Here is a 16,301-nt window from a genome sequence, read left to right as displayed (position 1 = left end):
CTTTCGATTCCCCGTCTCAGTCTCTCTCTCTTTCGATTCCCCGTCTCAGTCTCTCTCTCTTTCGATTCCCCGTCTCAGTCTCTCTCTCTTTCGATTCCCCGTCTCAGTCTCTCTCTCTTTCGATTCCCCGTCTCAGTCTCTCTCTCTTTCGATTCCCCGTCTCAGTCTCTCTCTCTTTCGATTCCCCGTCTCAGTCTCTCTTTTTATTCTCAGTCTCTCTTTCTTTTTATTCTCTGTCTCTCTCTCTTTTTATTCTCAGTCTCTCTCTCTCTTTTTATTCTCAGTCTCTCTCTCTTTTTATTGTCAGTCTCTCTCTCTCTCTTTTTATTGTCAGTCTCTCTCTCTCTCTTTTTATTGTCAGTCTCTCTCTCTCTCTCTCTTTTTTCTCAGTCTCTCTCTCTCTCTTTTTGTTCTCAGTCTCTCTCTCTCTCTTTGTTCTCAGTCTCTCTCTCTCTCTTTTTGTTCTCAGTCTCTCTCTCTCTCTTTTTGTTCTCAGTCTCTCTCTGTCTCTTTTTGTTCTCAGTCTCTCTCTGTCTCTTTTTGTTCTCAGTCTCTCTCTCTCTCTCTTTTTATTCTCAGTCTCTCTCTCTCTCTTTTTATTCTCAGTCTCTCTCTCTCTTTTTATTCTCAGTCTCTCTCTCTCTTTTTATTCTCAGTCTCTCTCTCTCTTTTTATTCTCAGTCTCTCTCTCTCTCTTTTTATTCTCAGTCTCTCTCTCTCTCTTTTTATTCTCAGTCTCTCTCTCTCTTTTTTTATTCTCAGTCTCTCTCTCTCTTTTTATTCTCAGTCTCTCTCTCTCTTTTTATTCTCAGTCTCTCTCTCTCTTTTTATTCTCAGTCTCTCTCACTCTCTCTCTTTTTATTTTCAGTCTCTCTCTCTCTTTCGATTCTCACTCAGTCTCTCTCTCTCTCTCTTTCGATTCTCACTCAGTCTCTCTCTCTCTCTCTTTCGATTCTCACTCAGTCTCTCTCTCTCTCTCTTTCGATTCTCACTCAGTCTCTCTCTCTCTCTTTCGATTCTCACTCAGTCTCTCTCTCTCTCTTTCGATTCTCACTCAGTCTCTCTCTCTCTCTCTTTCGATTCTCACTCAGTCTCTCTCTCTCTTTCGATTCTCACTCAGTCTCTCTCTCTCTTTAGATTCCCAGTCTCAGTCTCTCTCTCTCTCTTTCGATTCCCAGTCTCAGTCTCTCTCTCTCTTTCGATTCCCAGTCTCAGTCTCTCTCTCTCTCTTTCGATTCCCAGTCTCAGTCTCTCTCTCTCTCTTTCGATTCCCAGTCTCAGTCTCTCTCTCTCTCTTTCGATTCCCAGTCTCAGTCTCTCTCTCTCTCTTTCGATTCCCAGTCTCAGTCTCTCTCTCTCTCTTTCGATTCCCAGTCTCAGTCTCTCTCTCTCTCTCTCTTTCGATTCCCAGTCTCAGTCTCTCTCTCTCTCTCTCTTTCGATTCCCAGTCTCAGTCTCTCTCTCTCTCTCTCTTTCGATTCCCAGTCTCAGTCTCTCTCTCTTTCGATTCCCAGTCTCAGTCTCTCTCTCTTTCGATTCCCAGTCTCAGTCTCTCTCTCTTTCGATTCCCAGTCTCAGTCTCTCTCTCTTTCGATTCCCAGTCTCAGTCTCTCTCTCTTTCGATTCCCAGTCTCAGTCTCTCTCTCTTTCGATTCCCAGTCTCAGTCTCTCTCTCTTTCGATTCCCAGTCTCAGTCTCTCTCTCTCTTTCGATTCCCAGTCTCAGTCTCTCTCTCTCTTTCGATTCCCAGTCTCAGTCTCTCTCTCTCTTTCGATTCCCAGTCTCAGTCTCTCTCTCTCTTTCGATTCCCAGTCTCAGTCTCTCTCTCTCTTTCGATTCCCAGTCTCAGTCTCTCTCTCTCTTTCGATTCCCAGTCTCAGTCTCTCTCTCTCTTTCGATTCCCAGTCTCAGTCTCTCTCTCTCTTTCGATTCCCAGTCTCAGTCTCTCTCTCTCTTTCGATTCCCAGTCTCAGTCTCTCTCTCTCTTTCGATTCCCAGTCTCAGTCTCTCTCTCTCTTTCGATTCCCAGTCTCAGTCTCTCTCTCTCTTTCGATTCCCAGTCTCAGTCTCTCTCTCTCTTTCGATTCCCAGTCTCAGTCTCTCTCTCTCTTTCGATTCCCAGTCTCAGTCTCTCTCTCTCTTTCGATTCCCAGTCTCAGTCTCTCTCTCTCTTTCGATTCCCAGTCTCAGTCTCTCTCTCTCTTTCGATTCCCAGTCTCAGTCTCTCTCTCTCTTTCGATTCCCAGTCTCAGTCTCTCTCTCTCTTTCGATTCCCAGTCTCAGTCTCTCTCTCTCTTTCGATTCCCAGTCTCAGTCTCTCTCTCTCTTTCGATTCCCAGTCTCAGTCTCTCTCTCTCTTTCGATTCCCAGTCTCAGTCTCTCTCTCTCTTTCGATTCCCAGTCTCAGTCTCTCTCTCTCTTTCGATTCCCAGTCTCAGTCTCTCTCTCTCTTTCGATTCCCAGTCTCAGTCTCTCTCTCTCTTTCGATTCCCAGTCTCAGTCTCTCTCTCTCTTTCGATTCCCAGTCTCAGTCTCTCTCTCTCTCTCTCTCTCTCTCTCTCTTTCGATTCCCAGTCTCAGTCTCTCTCTCTCTTTCTATTCTTCGTCTCTCTCTTTCTATTCTATTCTATAACTGACTTATCACTGTTTATTATACATAAAATTATATATTACCCTCAAAAATTTAAAAACTTTAAAATAATAAAACTCTACTGGTGGAAGTGGAAAGAGAAAAACATGCTACTTTTCTCCTCGGAATGAAAACTTTCCACAACATAAATATCAAAACTTATCCACACAAGAATCTTAATACATCCAAAGGTGTAGTAAAATCGAAAGACCTCTTAATGTGCACTACTGAAGAGATAACAAAAGAACTTAAAAACCAAGGAGTAATAAACGTTAAAATAATTACAATAAAAAAAGAGAATCAGACTATGCATACAAACACTTACATTATGCAGTTCAATAGACCCACTATCCCAAAAGAAATCAAAATTGGGTTCAACTTGAACCCTTTATACCAAACCCACTTTGGTGCTTTAAATGCCAGAAGTTTGGCCACCATGAGGATGCATGTAGGGGACGAGCAGTGTGTGGCAGATGTGGCCAGAGAGATCCAGACCATGCTGTCAATGACTGCAATCTTGATTGTAAATATGCAAATTGTGGAGAAAACCATCCTGCTTATGCAGAATCTGGAAGAAAGAAAAGGAAGTAGTGTCAATAAAACATACCAAAAACATCTCCTTCCTCGAAGCCAGGAAAATGGTAGATGGATACATGAAGGAAAAGACGTACTCTGAAGTCACCTCAAGTTGTATATCATCCAACATCACTAACCAAGACTCCAAATACGAAATACTAATAAACAAATTGTTACAATTGGGACCAAACGACTGGCCCAAATTTATAAATGAAATCAAACCAAACATATCAAAAATTAATCATCCCATTAAATCAACTAATGTTACCAATAAAACAAATTCTCAACCAAAATCAGAACATCCAAGAAAACAAAGTCGATCAAAAGAAAGACCACAAAAATCACCAGTACGTTGTGCAGATACTGAAAAAGGCGAAACCAAGGAAAAACAAAATCAGGTAAAAGAAAGACCACACAGGTCACCAATATGTCTTCCCCGTGGCGAAAAAAACACTTGAAATACAAACAAAAGATACATCTACCAAAAAACAAAATAATATAAAGAAATTACCACAAACAGAAGCCACTACTACTACTACTACTACTACAAATAGATTTACGGAATTAGAAGACATGGAAACTGAAGTTATTCCTCAAACCAAACAACAAAAAAAATCATCAAGAAAATCCAATGGAATTGCCGTGGATTGAAGGCAAATTACAATGAAATTTTATTGTTGCAAACCAAATTTAATCCTTTGGTTATTTATCTCCAAGAAACCTTCCTTAAGAATGAGGATAATTTGAATATAAAACACTATCAACAATATAACTACATTCATAATACAGGACTTAATAATACTGAAACCTTTTCCCCCCTCCCATTGCAAAACCCAATCGTATTCTGCAAGGCAGAGAACAAAAATAACAAAATCCACTATAAAACAAGCAAATCAAAAGCTACGAACTAACGATTGAAAATACAAGGAGCTTGAAGAATAAAAATCTCATATAAAATAACTGGATACAACATTGAATACTATTCCCAAAATAAATTGATTCGGCAAAGGGTTGATATGCCGTTAAACAAAAAAACAAAAAAATTCTATTCCCCCGTCTGTCTCTCTCTTTTTATTCCCCCGTCTCTCTCTCTCTCCCTTTCCCGTCTCTCTCACTATCTCCCTTTCCCGTCTCTCTCACTATCTCCCTTTCCCGTCTCTCTCACTATCTCCCTTTCCCGTCTCTCTCACTATCTCCCTTTCCCGTCTCTCTCACTATCTCCCTTTCCCGTCTCTCTCACTATCTCCCTTTCCCGTCTCTCTCACTATCTCCCTTTCCCGTCTCACTCACTATCTCCCTTTCCCGTCTCACTCACTATCTCCCTTTCCCGTCTCACTCACTATCTCCCTTTCCCATCTCTCTCTCTCTCTCTGTTAAAGTCTAAAAGATAATAATTATCCATATGCTTCAACAAAAGTGATCGAATCCGCAGGCTATTTGGTTTGCCCCCCCCCCTTCACCTTTCAAAAAAGTTAATGTTATAATTGATTCTATGTATCTCTCTATGTGGCACTAGTTAAAGTTCGGTACATTTCAAGAACTTCACAATTTCAGTGGTTGTTATTTCGTAAACCATTAAATAATTTTTAAAATATTCACACTTTTTCTCTTTTCAATACCTCTTTTTCTTCATTCATAAAAAAGTTTGTTATAGTAAATTTTCTTTTTCTTTTCTACAGGATGACAGAAAGGAACGACCAAAAGTAAGTTTCTTTTTTTTGTTTTTAATTTACTTATGTGGAGTAAATGTGCAAGAATTCTCTCATGTTCTTTGAAAATCATAAATATAGCAGGAACGAGATTAGGCCCACATGCCTTCAGTGTTTTTTATGATATCATAAACATGAAAAGAAGTGATTTTAAGATCATTGAGTGTGGCTTCTCTCTGTAAAGGAAAATCTGGGATGGAGTGGTTTGTGGAGTCTAAAGTGGAGTTTGAGACAAACCGCTGAGCAAGCAGGTTAGCCATCTCAGTTGCTGTGCAGACAATGTCATGGTTGTTGGATAATGGAAGAATTATTAATTTCCCATTATTTACTACACTGTTCAAAATTTTCCAGAAATCACAAGTTCCTAATTACTGTGACTATGCGTTTCTGATAGTTGATTGAAATTTTGCACAAATGATTATCTCTATGTAAATGAGGGAGGGGGGATAAATAATGCTTGCATGACACCTTTCCCAAATTTATTTATTAGATTTATTTCTTAAATCTGATTTTAATACAGTTAAAGGCGCTTATACAGTAAACATTAAAAAATGAAAATATTGAAAAGTTATATTGTACGTACTCGTTATAGTCTGAAGTTCTCTGAAAAAAAAAATTCACTTAATTTCATGAAGTAGTTTTTTATTTTACAGCAAAAAAAATTTTTTTATGATACTGAGCAAAAGGTTTGATATTTAGGAAAAAAAGCTAGTATTAAAGATAGGGAGGGAGTATTGGCACTTTACCTGGAGTTATCTCCCTTTGGCGTGTTCAACAAATTTCGTAATGGCTGACTTCAACGTGCTCTCATAAAAACGTGTTTTTCTGCTGTCAAATCAAAACTACTTGATCAAATTAAATGAAATTTTTTTCTGAGATTTTCAGTCCAAAACAGATACGTACAATTTAAACATTTTTTTCGATATTTTCATTTTTTTAATGTCTTCATTACACAGTACAAGTACCCAGTTAAATTACAAAAAACATTTAATAGATTATGAAATTGTAATTCTTCTATTTCATTATTCTCCAATTTATTTATTTTTTTAAAATAAAATCTTTGTATTTTTTTTCTTTTCAGCCAATCCAACCTGTTGAGGTTCCTTTTAGCAGAAAGTAAGTTGGAAAAACCTTTTATGACTCTTTTTAAATTAATCAGTGGTAGCACCCCCCCCAGGCATTACCTTCTCCTTCAATTTTAAATCAGAATTTCTCAAGTTGACATCCCCATTCATTATTAGTTTGATTTGTTTTATGACCTCTCTATCACGTCTGCTCCCTTATATTTTGTCTTAATTGCTCATAACCATATTTTGTCTTAATTGCTCATAACCATATTTTGTCTATTGTTTTAAGATCTATCTAGAAGAAAATGAAAATGACTCGGTTCGTAGAACATCAGACTGAAGATTTCTAGTTTTCAGTTTCGGTTTCCAATCATAGCATTTACTTTATTTGTTGGGAATTTATTATTTAGTATAAATGCAATATTTCTCATTTTTCAAAGAAATTAAATTATTCATTAAAAAAATTGTGACGGACAGAGAATACCCTTTATATTATGAGTGGATGGATAATTATACTCTGCATTATGTTGACACTAGTTTTTTAGATCACCAAAGTTAAGCAACATTGAACCTGGCCAGCACTAAATAGATGTCCATTTGGGAATACCAGGTGCTGTATGTGCTCTCCGCTTGCATTATTTTCAGTCATCTTGAACTTTTCTTTGTCACTGGATTCAATTAGTGCCAATTCAGAACAGGTGTGAACAATGGCAGTCATGATGGACGATAAAAAATATTATTTCAGTAAATCTAAATTTGTATGAATTAGTTCAGTACAATGTCTTTGACCAGCTTGATTCCATTATTGCCATTGATTGTTTTAAAGATATCTAAAGTTTTAATAAGTTTGCATATAGAGTACTACTACACTCGAGCATGTGCGTTAGTATTCAGACATAGAAATTGGAATGTAATACTGAGATTAGAAGACACAAAAAATGACAAAAAAGTATCATAAATACCACAAATTACGTTTACAAAAAAAGGTTTGAAGAAGAATTAGGGTTAACTACTTTACTAAATTGAAACATTCCAAATAATTAATATATTTTAAAAATTAAAAAAAATATTTCTGTGGAAAATTATTGTCAAAACGGTTTTTAAAAACTCAATCAATTAACCAATTGAATTTCTTGGTGCTTGAATTCATATTTTAAGTAAAAAAAAAAAACATGATTACATATCGTGTTGAAATTATAAAAAATTCTGAAAATTATTGAGTCGAAAAATAATTACAAGAAAAAATAAAATTTCTCAAATAATTCTGTCTTTATCAGTTTAGTCTATTGCGACCAATTCCGTATGACAAACCGACTTATCTCCCTTGTTTTCAGTTAATTTTATTTCAAATTAGAAAATAGTGGATCGATAATATCCGATAATTTTTTGTTTTTCGCAAAAAATAGTTCAAGCAGATCTTCTCTATAATTTTTCGCAATTTTTTAAAATTTTTACTAATTTCGACGTATGTAATTACATAATAGTGTTTTTACTTAAAATGCAATTTTTTAAAATTTTTACTAATTTCGACGTATGTAATTACATAATAGTGTTTTTACTTAAAATGCAATTTTTTAAAATTTTTACTAATTTCGACGTATGTAATTACATAATAGTGTTTTTACTTAAAATGCAATTTTTTAAAATTTTTACTAATTTCGACGTATCTAATTACATAATAGTGTTTTTACTTAAAATGCAATTTTTTAAAATTTTTACTAATTTCGACGTATCTAATTACATAATAGTGTTTTTACTTAAAATGCAATTTTTTAAAATTTTTACTAATTTCGACGTATGTAATTACATAATAGTGTTTTTACTTAAAATGCAATTTTTTTATATCAAATTATAATGCACAAGGATATATATATATTTTTTTTTTTGCTAATGGAGATACAGAGATTAAAAATTTTTTTTGCTGGAGATACAGAGATTAAAAACAGATATATATATATATATATATACTAGTGAGGAAGGGGGCTCGACTTGGCCTGGTCATAAAATATGCTTAAATATGATATTTTAATTTGTCCAGATTTCGTATATATTATTATAATCATGATTTGAAAAGTAAAAAAAAAAGTATTTGCATGCCATCAGATAGAATCGAAACTGAAACTGTAGAATTCAAAGCTGGTGACATTTCCACTGTACTAATGTGACACGCATATGAACTGATTAAAAATAAACTAAGATGAATGTACAAAATGTATAACGATTTTTCCAATTTTGACTTATTTTTAATCTCTTAAAAACTTTTAACTGGCTAAAGAATGGTCCGTAAAAAATCCAATCATTTGAGGCCCCTAGCGCCGCTCTGTGACTTTTAGGTTTGGAGGAGATAGTTTGAAAATATGGAGACAGACAGACATATAGCCGTTTATTTATTAGATTTATACATTCTATAACTTGCTTTTATTTATTAGATATATACATTCTATAACTTGCTTTTATTTATTAGATATATACATTCTATAACTTGCTTTTATTTATTAGATATATACATTCTATAACTTGCTTCCCTGTTGAATGCAACATGGTAGTCTTCAAATCTAATGTAAACAAGTTCTTGTTGAGTCCCTCTTAATAATCAAATTCTGTCCAATTTACACCATTAACAATTGCTACACTATTACCTTGCATTCATTAACCCATACCTTCAAGTGGGTTTTTGGCCTTGATATGTGGTGACAAAGGAGCCACTCTAGGATAAGGGTTAATGAGTACGGTAGTCATCGGGACATCATCGCAGTAATCATTAGTAGTTGAAATTTGGTAAATTGGATTACTTAAGGGGACGGTTTATCAAGAACTTGTTTACATTGGATTTGAAGATGACCATATTGTAGTCAGCTGGAAAGCAGGCAGACAGAACAGTTCCACAGGCGGGCAGTTCTAAGAAAGAAGCTTTGTTCATAGAATTCATGTTTAGGTTTAGACACGCATAAAGCGTGGGGGGGGGGATTATTGATAGTGGTTTTAGCTAGACGAGTATTTTTGTGAAAGTTTGACAAAGGGGGACCATAGATCAGAGCTCAAATGAAAAAATAATAATAGAGCAGAGATAAACTAGCAATGTCTCTTCTGTGGGAAAGATGTTGCAGGGAAGAGAAAAGAGGCATCCCCTACTAAAATTGGTTTTGAACTCTGTCAAGGCAGGATGCTTCAAGAATCTCCTGCCCAGATGTGGCAAAAGTAACCATCCTAGGACGTATTTGGCTCTTATACTGGTAGAAGATTGCATCAGCAGTGAGATATCTACTGGAGCAGTAGAATGATTCAACCATTTTTCTAGCAATCTTGTCAACAGATTTGATATACATGTTCCATTTCAGATTAGGATTAAAAGTTAGACCCAAGAGCCATTCATTTTAATTGATGCCAAATGGGGGTCAGAGTGTTGATAATGGAAAGATAAAAGTTTGGTTTTAGATGCATTAAAATTAACCAGCCACTCTTTTCCCCATTGCATCACATGCTAAAGATCAGAGGAGAGAGAATCAGAGAGATCTTTTTCATTTACGGCCTTTGAAGTATTGCCATAGATGTTTGGTTGATTGATTCTAGTTCATATTTCCTGTGAATGTTAAGCCGAGAAGTTTGAAGGAAGAATTCTCAGGTAGGGTGTTATTGTCATGGATAAAAGTGGTTGATGAGGCTTATTGTAATTAATAAAGGAGAGCAGCTTAGTCTTACTAGCATTAAATGTTACCATCCATTTGCGTCACCATTTCACTACGATCTAGTGGTCATTTTTTAATGATTCTGTCATTGTCTTGGATTTGTGTACGTCTGTTCTTCCCTTGTGCTTATTATACAGCATTGTACTATCAGCAAATAACTCATCTTGGACACAATATTATCGGGAATGTCGTTAATGAATATCAGGAATAATAGTGGTCGAAGGATCGGTCCCTGAGGCACTCCCACATTAATATTATACTGTTTGAATGAACGTTTATCAATGACAACCTGGATGGTCTTCTTGCCCAAGAAGGATCTAATTATAGTTAGTATTCGTCCAGTTATATCATGATTTAATTTTCATTAGAAGCCCTTCATGTCAAAGGCCTTGGATATATCAGGGGCTACAGCTTTGGCTTCGGCTGCCTTATACAGTGCATGGTATATGCATTCAGACATGATCATTAAAAATATATGTAGTAGAACAACATTGCCTAAATCCATAAAACTTCAACCTGAATTAGCGCCCATACTTACAAAACTGTTTAAACGTTGTCTTAAGGAGAATAGTTTCCCATCTCCCTGGAAAATCTCATCAGTATGCCCTGTATTTAAGAATTCAGGTGATCGCTCATCCCCCTCTCAGTACAGGCCAATAAGTCTCCTGTGCGTCATGAGTAAGTTGCTAGAATCTGTGTTAAATACAGAAGTAATCAAACATCTCAACAAAAATAACCTTCTTAGTGACACTCAATATGGTTTCCGTTCTGCTAGATCTACAGCAGATGCCCTTACAGTTATATCGCATAGGATTAGCAAATCTCTCGACGGTGGCAATCTTTCTAGGGCAATTGCTCTTGACATATCTAAAGCCTTTGATAGGGTATGGCATAAAGGTTTACTTCATAAGATCGCTAGCTATGGTATAGCTGGAAAAGTCTTCTCAATTATTAAATCATTTCTTTCTGATAGGTTCATAAGAGTAGTAGTTGAGGGGCAAAAATCAGAAGCTCACAGTATTAATGCCGGTGTCCCTCAGGGATCCATCCTGGGCCCAACTCTTTTCCTGATCTACATTAATGATCTTCCAAATCATATCCTTACATCATTTGTAGACATTTATGCTGACGACACTACCATTTATGGTACCACATCTAAGACAGTAAACGACCAAGTTCTCTCCAATTCTCTCTCCTCTGATCTTAAGCACGTAGTACAATGGGGAAAGGAGTGGCTGGTTACTTTTAATGCATCTAAAACCAAGCTTCTCTCTTTACATCATCAACATTCTAATTCACATTTGTCATCAATTGAAATGAATGGCTCTCGTCTTCAGGAGGCCTCAAGTTTTGACAAGCTTCTGGGCTTGACCATTACTCCTGATCTTAAATGGAACACGTATATCAAATCTGTTGCCAAGGCCGCTGGAAAAATGGTGGGATCTTTCTATCGATCCAGTAGATATCTCACTGCTGATGCTATTCTCTACCTATATAAGAGCCAGGTACGTCCAAGGATGGAATACTGTTGCCACATCTGGGCAGGAGCTGCTAGAAAGGACTTGTCCTGCCTTGATAGAGTTCAAAATAGACTTTGTAGCCTCGTAGGAGATGTCCTTTTCTCCTCCTTGCAACCTCTATCTCACAGAAGAGATGTTGCGAGTTTGTCTCTGATGTATCGTTATTTTTATGGAAAGTGTTCGACTGAGCTTCAATCTATGGTCCCCCCTCGCCAAACTTTCACAAGAAACACTCGTCTAGCTGTAAACACTATCAATAATTTCCCCCACTCTTTATCTGTGCCTAAACCTAAACGTAGATTCCATGAACAAAGCTTCTTTCTTAGAACTGCACGCCTGTGGAATTGTCTTCCGTTTTCCTGCTTTCCGGCTGACTACAATATGGTTGTGTTCAAGTCTAAAGTAAATAAGTTCTTGATGAGCCGTTCCATATAAGTTATTAAATTTACCAAATTTTCATTACTAATGATTACTATATTGACCAACTTCTACTGTACACTCTTTAACCCTTATCCTTGAGTGGCCTCTGGGCCTTGATAATGTGGTGATGCCTTTGTAAAAAAAAAAAAATCTTATGATATCATGGATATGCGAAGAGGTGATTTTCAAACCATCATGTGTGCTTCAGTCAGTATAGAGAAATTCAGGAGGAAGTTGTTTGCTGGCTCTAAGGTGAACTTGGAGACGAATCACCAGGCAAGCAGTTCTGCCTTCTCGGTTGCTGTACATGCGACTTTCTGGTTGTTGGATAGTGGAAGAATTGCTGATTGTCCTTGATTCAGTAAACTATAATAAATTTTCCAGAAATCACAAGTTCTTATCTTCTGTGATTCTATGCATTTCCTGGTTGTTTCAGTATGCTTTTTTTTTTTTTTTGGCTGTGGCTATTTCACTAATTTCTTGGATCTATAAATTTTTGTCTATTTATATTTTACTTATGACAGAATGCATGCTGTCTTTGTGCAGTGGCAACTGCATAATCTGTAGTGAACCATAGGGATGAGTAAGGCTTACTATAATACTTCCGTGTAGGAACATGTGCTTCAGTTCCTGCTTTGCACCATTTGGTTGTCTCATTGGCACACTGTTCAGCAGGAAAAGAAAAGATATTGGTCCATGGGGCATTTCTAATATGTTCTCTGATGACTTCCCAGTCAACCTTTTTGTAGTAAGTAGTCGTTTTGAGCAATGACTCTTCACCTTGGAGTTGGGATTTAAGTGTGATGTCTACTGATACTACTATGTAGTCTGCGTTTCCAAGTGGACTGTGGGCATTAGTCATACAATCCTCGGATATTGTGGTAAGGAATAGGTCTAGAAGTAAATCAAACACATGTATTTGAGCATTAATATCTAAGAAGCGGTCTGCATCTATACTATCAGTCATGATCAATTAGGGTACAGTCTTGACTTGAAGGAAAATGGTAGAGAAAATATATGTAACTAACGCAGTGATGAAAGGCTAGTTGAAAGCATATAAAGGCTTGATCATCTGATCCAAGACATTGCTCTCTAGTTAAGGGGAGGATGCTACAAATATAGACTCCAAGCCCGATTGGATTCAAGAGTGTAGATTTGTTTCACCTAATGTGAAGATATCCGGAAAGTTTACTAAGAGGTAAAACTCTACATTGTCTAGGTTACTTCTAAGCTCGGGGATATTTGTAAATGCAAGCATCAAAGAGGCAAATTGAGGTTGTTTGGATGGATTGTGATATTTATTTGGGCTGTCATTTCATTACATTTTTGTTTAATTTCCAGTTGGTGGGGGTAGAATGTTTGACAAAGTGGGACAGTTTTGATGCCAAGTATGCATACATAAGAAGTCCATTAACTGTGTCTTACCTAAAGAGTTATAACCTCGTGAAAGCCCACCAATGATAGCAGCAGAATCTCTTTTCATGTGCGAAATGGCACTATAACTATCCTGCTATTATACAACTGATGATAGAGTAACTGTTCTAAGCACTACCAAAGAGTTAGGGCTTCTATACTGCCAGTCAGAAACAACAGCCAGACAAGCTATCGATCAAGTACCCTCAACCTCTTGGACAAGAGTGGCCCAGACCATCTGAGTGAGCACAATTGGTATGCAAGCAAACCCAATTTGCTCAGTTTGTGAGAGAAATAAATTAGGAATAGGGGGATGGTGCTCAATCTCCTAGTCAGGTAACAAGGCCAAATACAGGTTGACACCTCTGTGCCTGGCTAATAGACAAAGATGTGTGCAAGCCAACAATAGGCAGAACCTATCTACTCCTTAAGTAATTTAGGTCTACAAACTGGAGAATTTATTTGAGTCACCAGCTCTAGGAAGGTTGTCAACCAGGATTGAGGAGCTTCCCTTCCCCAGTTTTTATGTTTTCCTTCTAAATGGATGACCTGATAAGATCAATGGGTCCATCACACCGAGAGAGGTAACTGTGCACCTGGTTGTACACCAAGTATTTCTTTTCAGATATTTACTTGTCCAAGTCTTTTTTTATTTTTCAATTAAAAATGAATTTTAAAGATTCAATCATAATTTACAAATAAAAAATGTCAAATTTTATTTTTATTTAAATAATTTTTCCCATTTTTGTTAGTTATTTATTTCGTAAATAAAATTTTGATTCTGTTTTGAATTCTTATATTAATAAAAAAGAAAAATCTATGGTGTATGTATCTTTGACAAAACGAAAATATCATATTCCAAAAATCATGTAAATTGATTAAGTAGTATTTTTAAATAAGAAAATCAAATTATATGAGTCTGAAATGTGATTGCCTCACCTGCTATTTTGAAAAAAAAAAAAAAATCTTAAAAACAAGATAACTTAATTCAAACTTGCAAGATTTTTGTTATAATGCCTAAGGATTCTCATTACTCAACAATGATTTTCTTTATAAAAACAAAACTACTTGATCAATTTATATTGTTTTGGAATGGTATTTTCGTTTCATCATGGGTACGTATATCAGACAGATTTTTCTTTATTTTTGTTTTTTAATATAAGGGGAATTCTCTTTACAAGAACTGAATTTTTTTTAATTATAATTTTTTAAAAGAATAATTTTTTTCACATTTTTTATTTATTTTTTAAATTAAAATTTATTTATTTTTTTTAAATAATAAAAAAAATTGTTTGTCTTTTCCAGCAATTGGACCAATTGGATTGTTCCTATAGGTGTCGCTCTTGCCGTAGCTCTACTTTATCGTTACATGACATCACATGGTTAAGTGCCACATGTGTATCTTCAGCTCAAGATGCCCATCAGAAAGAAAAAAATTTAAAAAATAAAACTTCACTACAGTTGCCAGCGTCTGTATAGTGACTCATTACCATAGAAACGTCAACTGTCTTCATCGTTGTTCTCTCTCTCTCAAATAATAAAAGTACAATGCAGTGTCATCCCTCTCCTAATCTGCAGTAATCTTGCAGTTTATTTAAAGGGATGAACCCTTCCACCCCGCTTGTTGCTGTAAATATACTGTGCCTTGTTATTAGCAATTAGTATTGCTTCAAGTTTAACTTTATTTTTGTTGCCTTTTTAAAGACATTTAAATTGGAGTAGGAAATAGGTTCGGTGCTTGTTATAAGATGGTCAACAAATCAATTTGTAAAATATATCGTTTTAAGCAAAAACAATATTACATACTTGATAGTCATGTCGAAAATAGTAATATATCCAAAAATTACGAAAATTCATTGAGTTAGAACAACTGCTATTGTGTTTTTAGTAAAATAAAATCTCGCTATAAACAACAAATCTTACAGCCATGAACAAGTAATCTAAAATATGCATGTAGAATCTTACTGTCTACTTTATAATGTCAAAGAAAAATGCGATTTTACCCAATTTTCTGTAAAAATTACATTTAACTATAAATTTTCTACTCAATGATTTTTCGACGTTTTTTTGATATTACTATTTTCGACATGACAATTAAGTACATAATATTGTTTAAAAAAAAAATCGTTCTGTCGACTGCATTTTAACAAGTACTTAAATAAGTTTAAAATAGTGTTGAAAAGGTTAATATTAAAATAAACCAGGTTCTCAGTATGTCAATGTTGGCAGGTTACCATTTGTGATGACATAAATGTCGTGAGGATTTCTTTTCAACTTGGAGGTGAAAATCTCCGTTTGAATTACAGGGGAGGTAATTTTTGACTTTCCAATTTTGAGCAAATGACATCAGCACTTTTTTTTTATGAACAAAGCGTTGTTTGCTGATAAAGGTGATGCTTTAATAAATTGCCATAATTGAACAGTAGTAATGAATTATTCAGATTGTGTATGAATAAAGGGTTTAAATAATACAGAATTAAACCTCTAAAAACAAAATCTGAGAATCTAATATTAAGTTATATTTAAACTATATTAAGTGTGAAATTTTTAAAAACAAATCAACAAGACAAGTGGCTTCTTGTCTGGAATTCCCACATATTAAAAAACAAAAAGAAAAATCTGTACGATATATGTATCCATGACGAAATGAAAATATCACTAAAAAAAATCATGTACATCATACAGATTTTTCTTTCTTTTTGTTTTTGATATACGGTAAATTCTGTATAAGAATCAATAGATGATATACAAAATATTTAGCAATTTTCAATTAATTTGATTTTGTTTGTATCTAAAAAAAGATTCCTATTTCTTTATTAACTTGATCAAAGCCATTTGATTTAAGACTTTAAATAACTATCATAATTGTACCATGGTATGACTGTGAACAATTCTTGGTCTTTTTGCTAGCATCAACATTCAGGATGTATTCTGATACTACACCTTGTTTCTGTTCTCAATTAGTGAAGGAGAATTCTTTCTAGACTGAGGCAATTTAAATTTTTGTTTCAATCTAGAGTACCTCTTTATTGGTGAGCTGGATTTCCATCACATAAAAAAAAACTATTTTGTATCTAACTCTACCCTCGTGGATAATAAATAGGAACAATGAACCTAAACTTTCTTCTCTCGCTGTTTAAAGACAGCGTTGTTTTGTTAGTATGCATAAAGCACTGTTATTCTTAACTATTTTTTCTGCCGTTGTTATTGTAATAACTATTTCTTTTACTTGTTATTGTAATAACAACGGCAGAAAAACCATGACTTGCTTATAATTTGGA

At 35.1% G+C, this 16,301-nt stretch overlaps 1 protein-coding gene across 1 annotated transcript in view; it reads left to right on the top strand.

Annotated features, from left to right (window-relative positions):
• Positions 1-16,094, top strand: part of LOC145279371 (cytochrome b5-like) — a 97,870-nt gene extending 81,776 nt beyond the window's left edge. The window contains exons 4-6 of the mRNA XM_080130723.1: positions 4,885-4,908; positions 5,996-6,030; positions 14,326-16,094. Coding sequence (XP_079986849.1) covers positions 4,885-4,908; positions 5,996-6,030; positions 14,326-14,407 — 141 coding nt within the window. The 3' untranslated portion in view covers positions 14,408-16,094. The remainder of the gene's footprint in view (positions 1-4,884; positions 4,909-5,995; positions 6,031-14,325) is intronic.
• Positions 16,095-16,301: the final 207 nt, after the last annotated feature.

Source organism: Euprymna scolopes, chromosome 1 (genome assembly GCF_053919585.1).
Source record: "Euprymna scolopes isolate OS-2025 chromosome 1, ASM5391958v1, whole genome shotgun sequence".
In the NCBI taxonomy this organism is placed as follows: Eukaryota; Metazoa; Mollusca; class Cephalopoda; order Sepiida; family Sepiolidae; genus Euprymna; species Euprymna scolopes.
The sequence above is the reverse complement of the archived record's forward strand: the minus strand, read 5'-3'. Positions and strand labels throughout refer to the sequence as shown.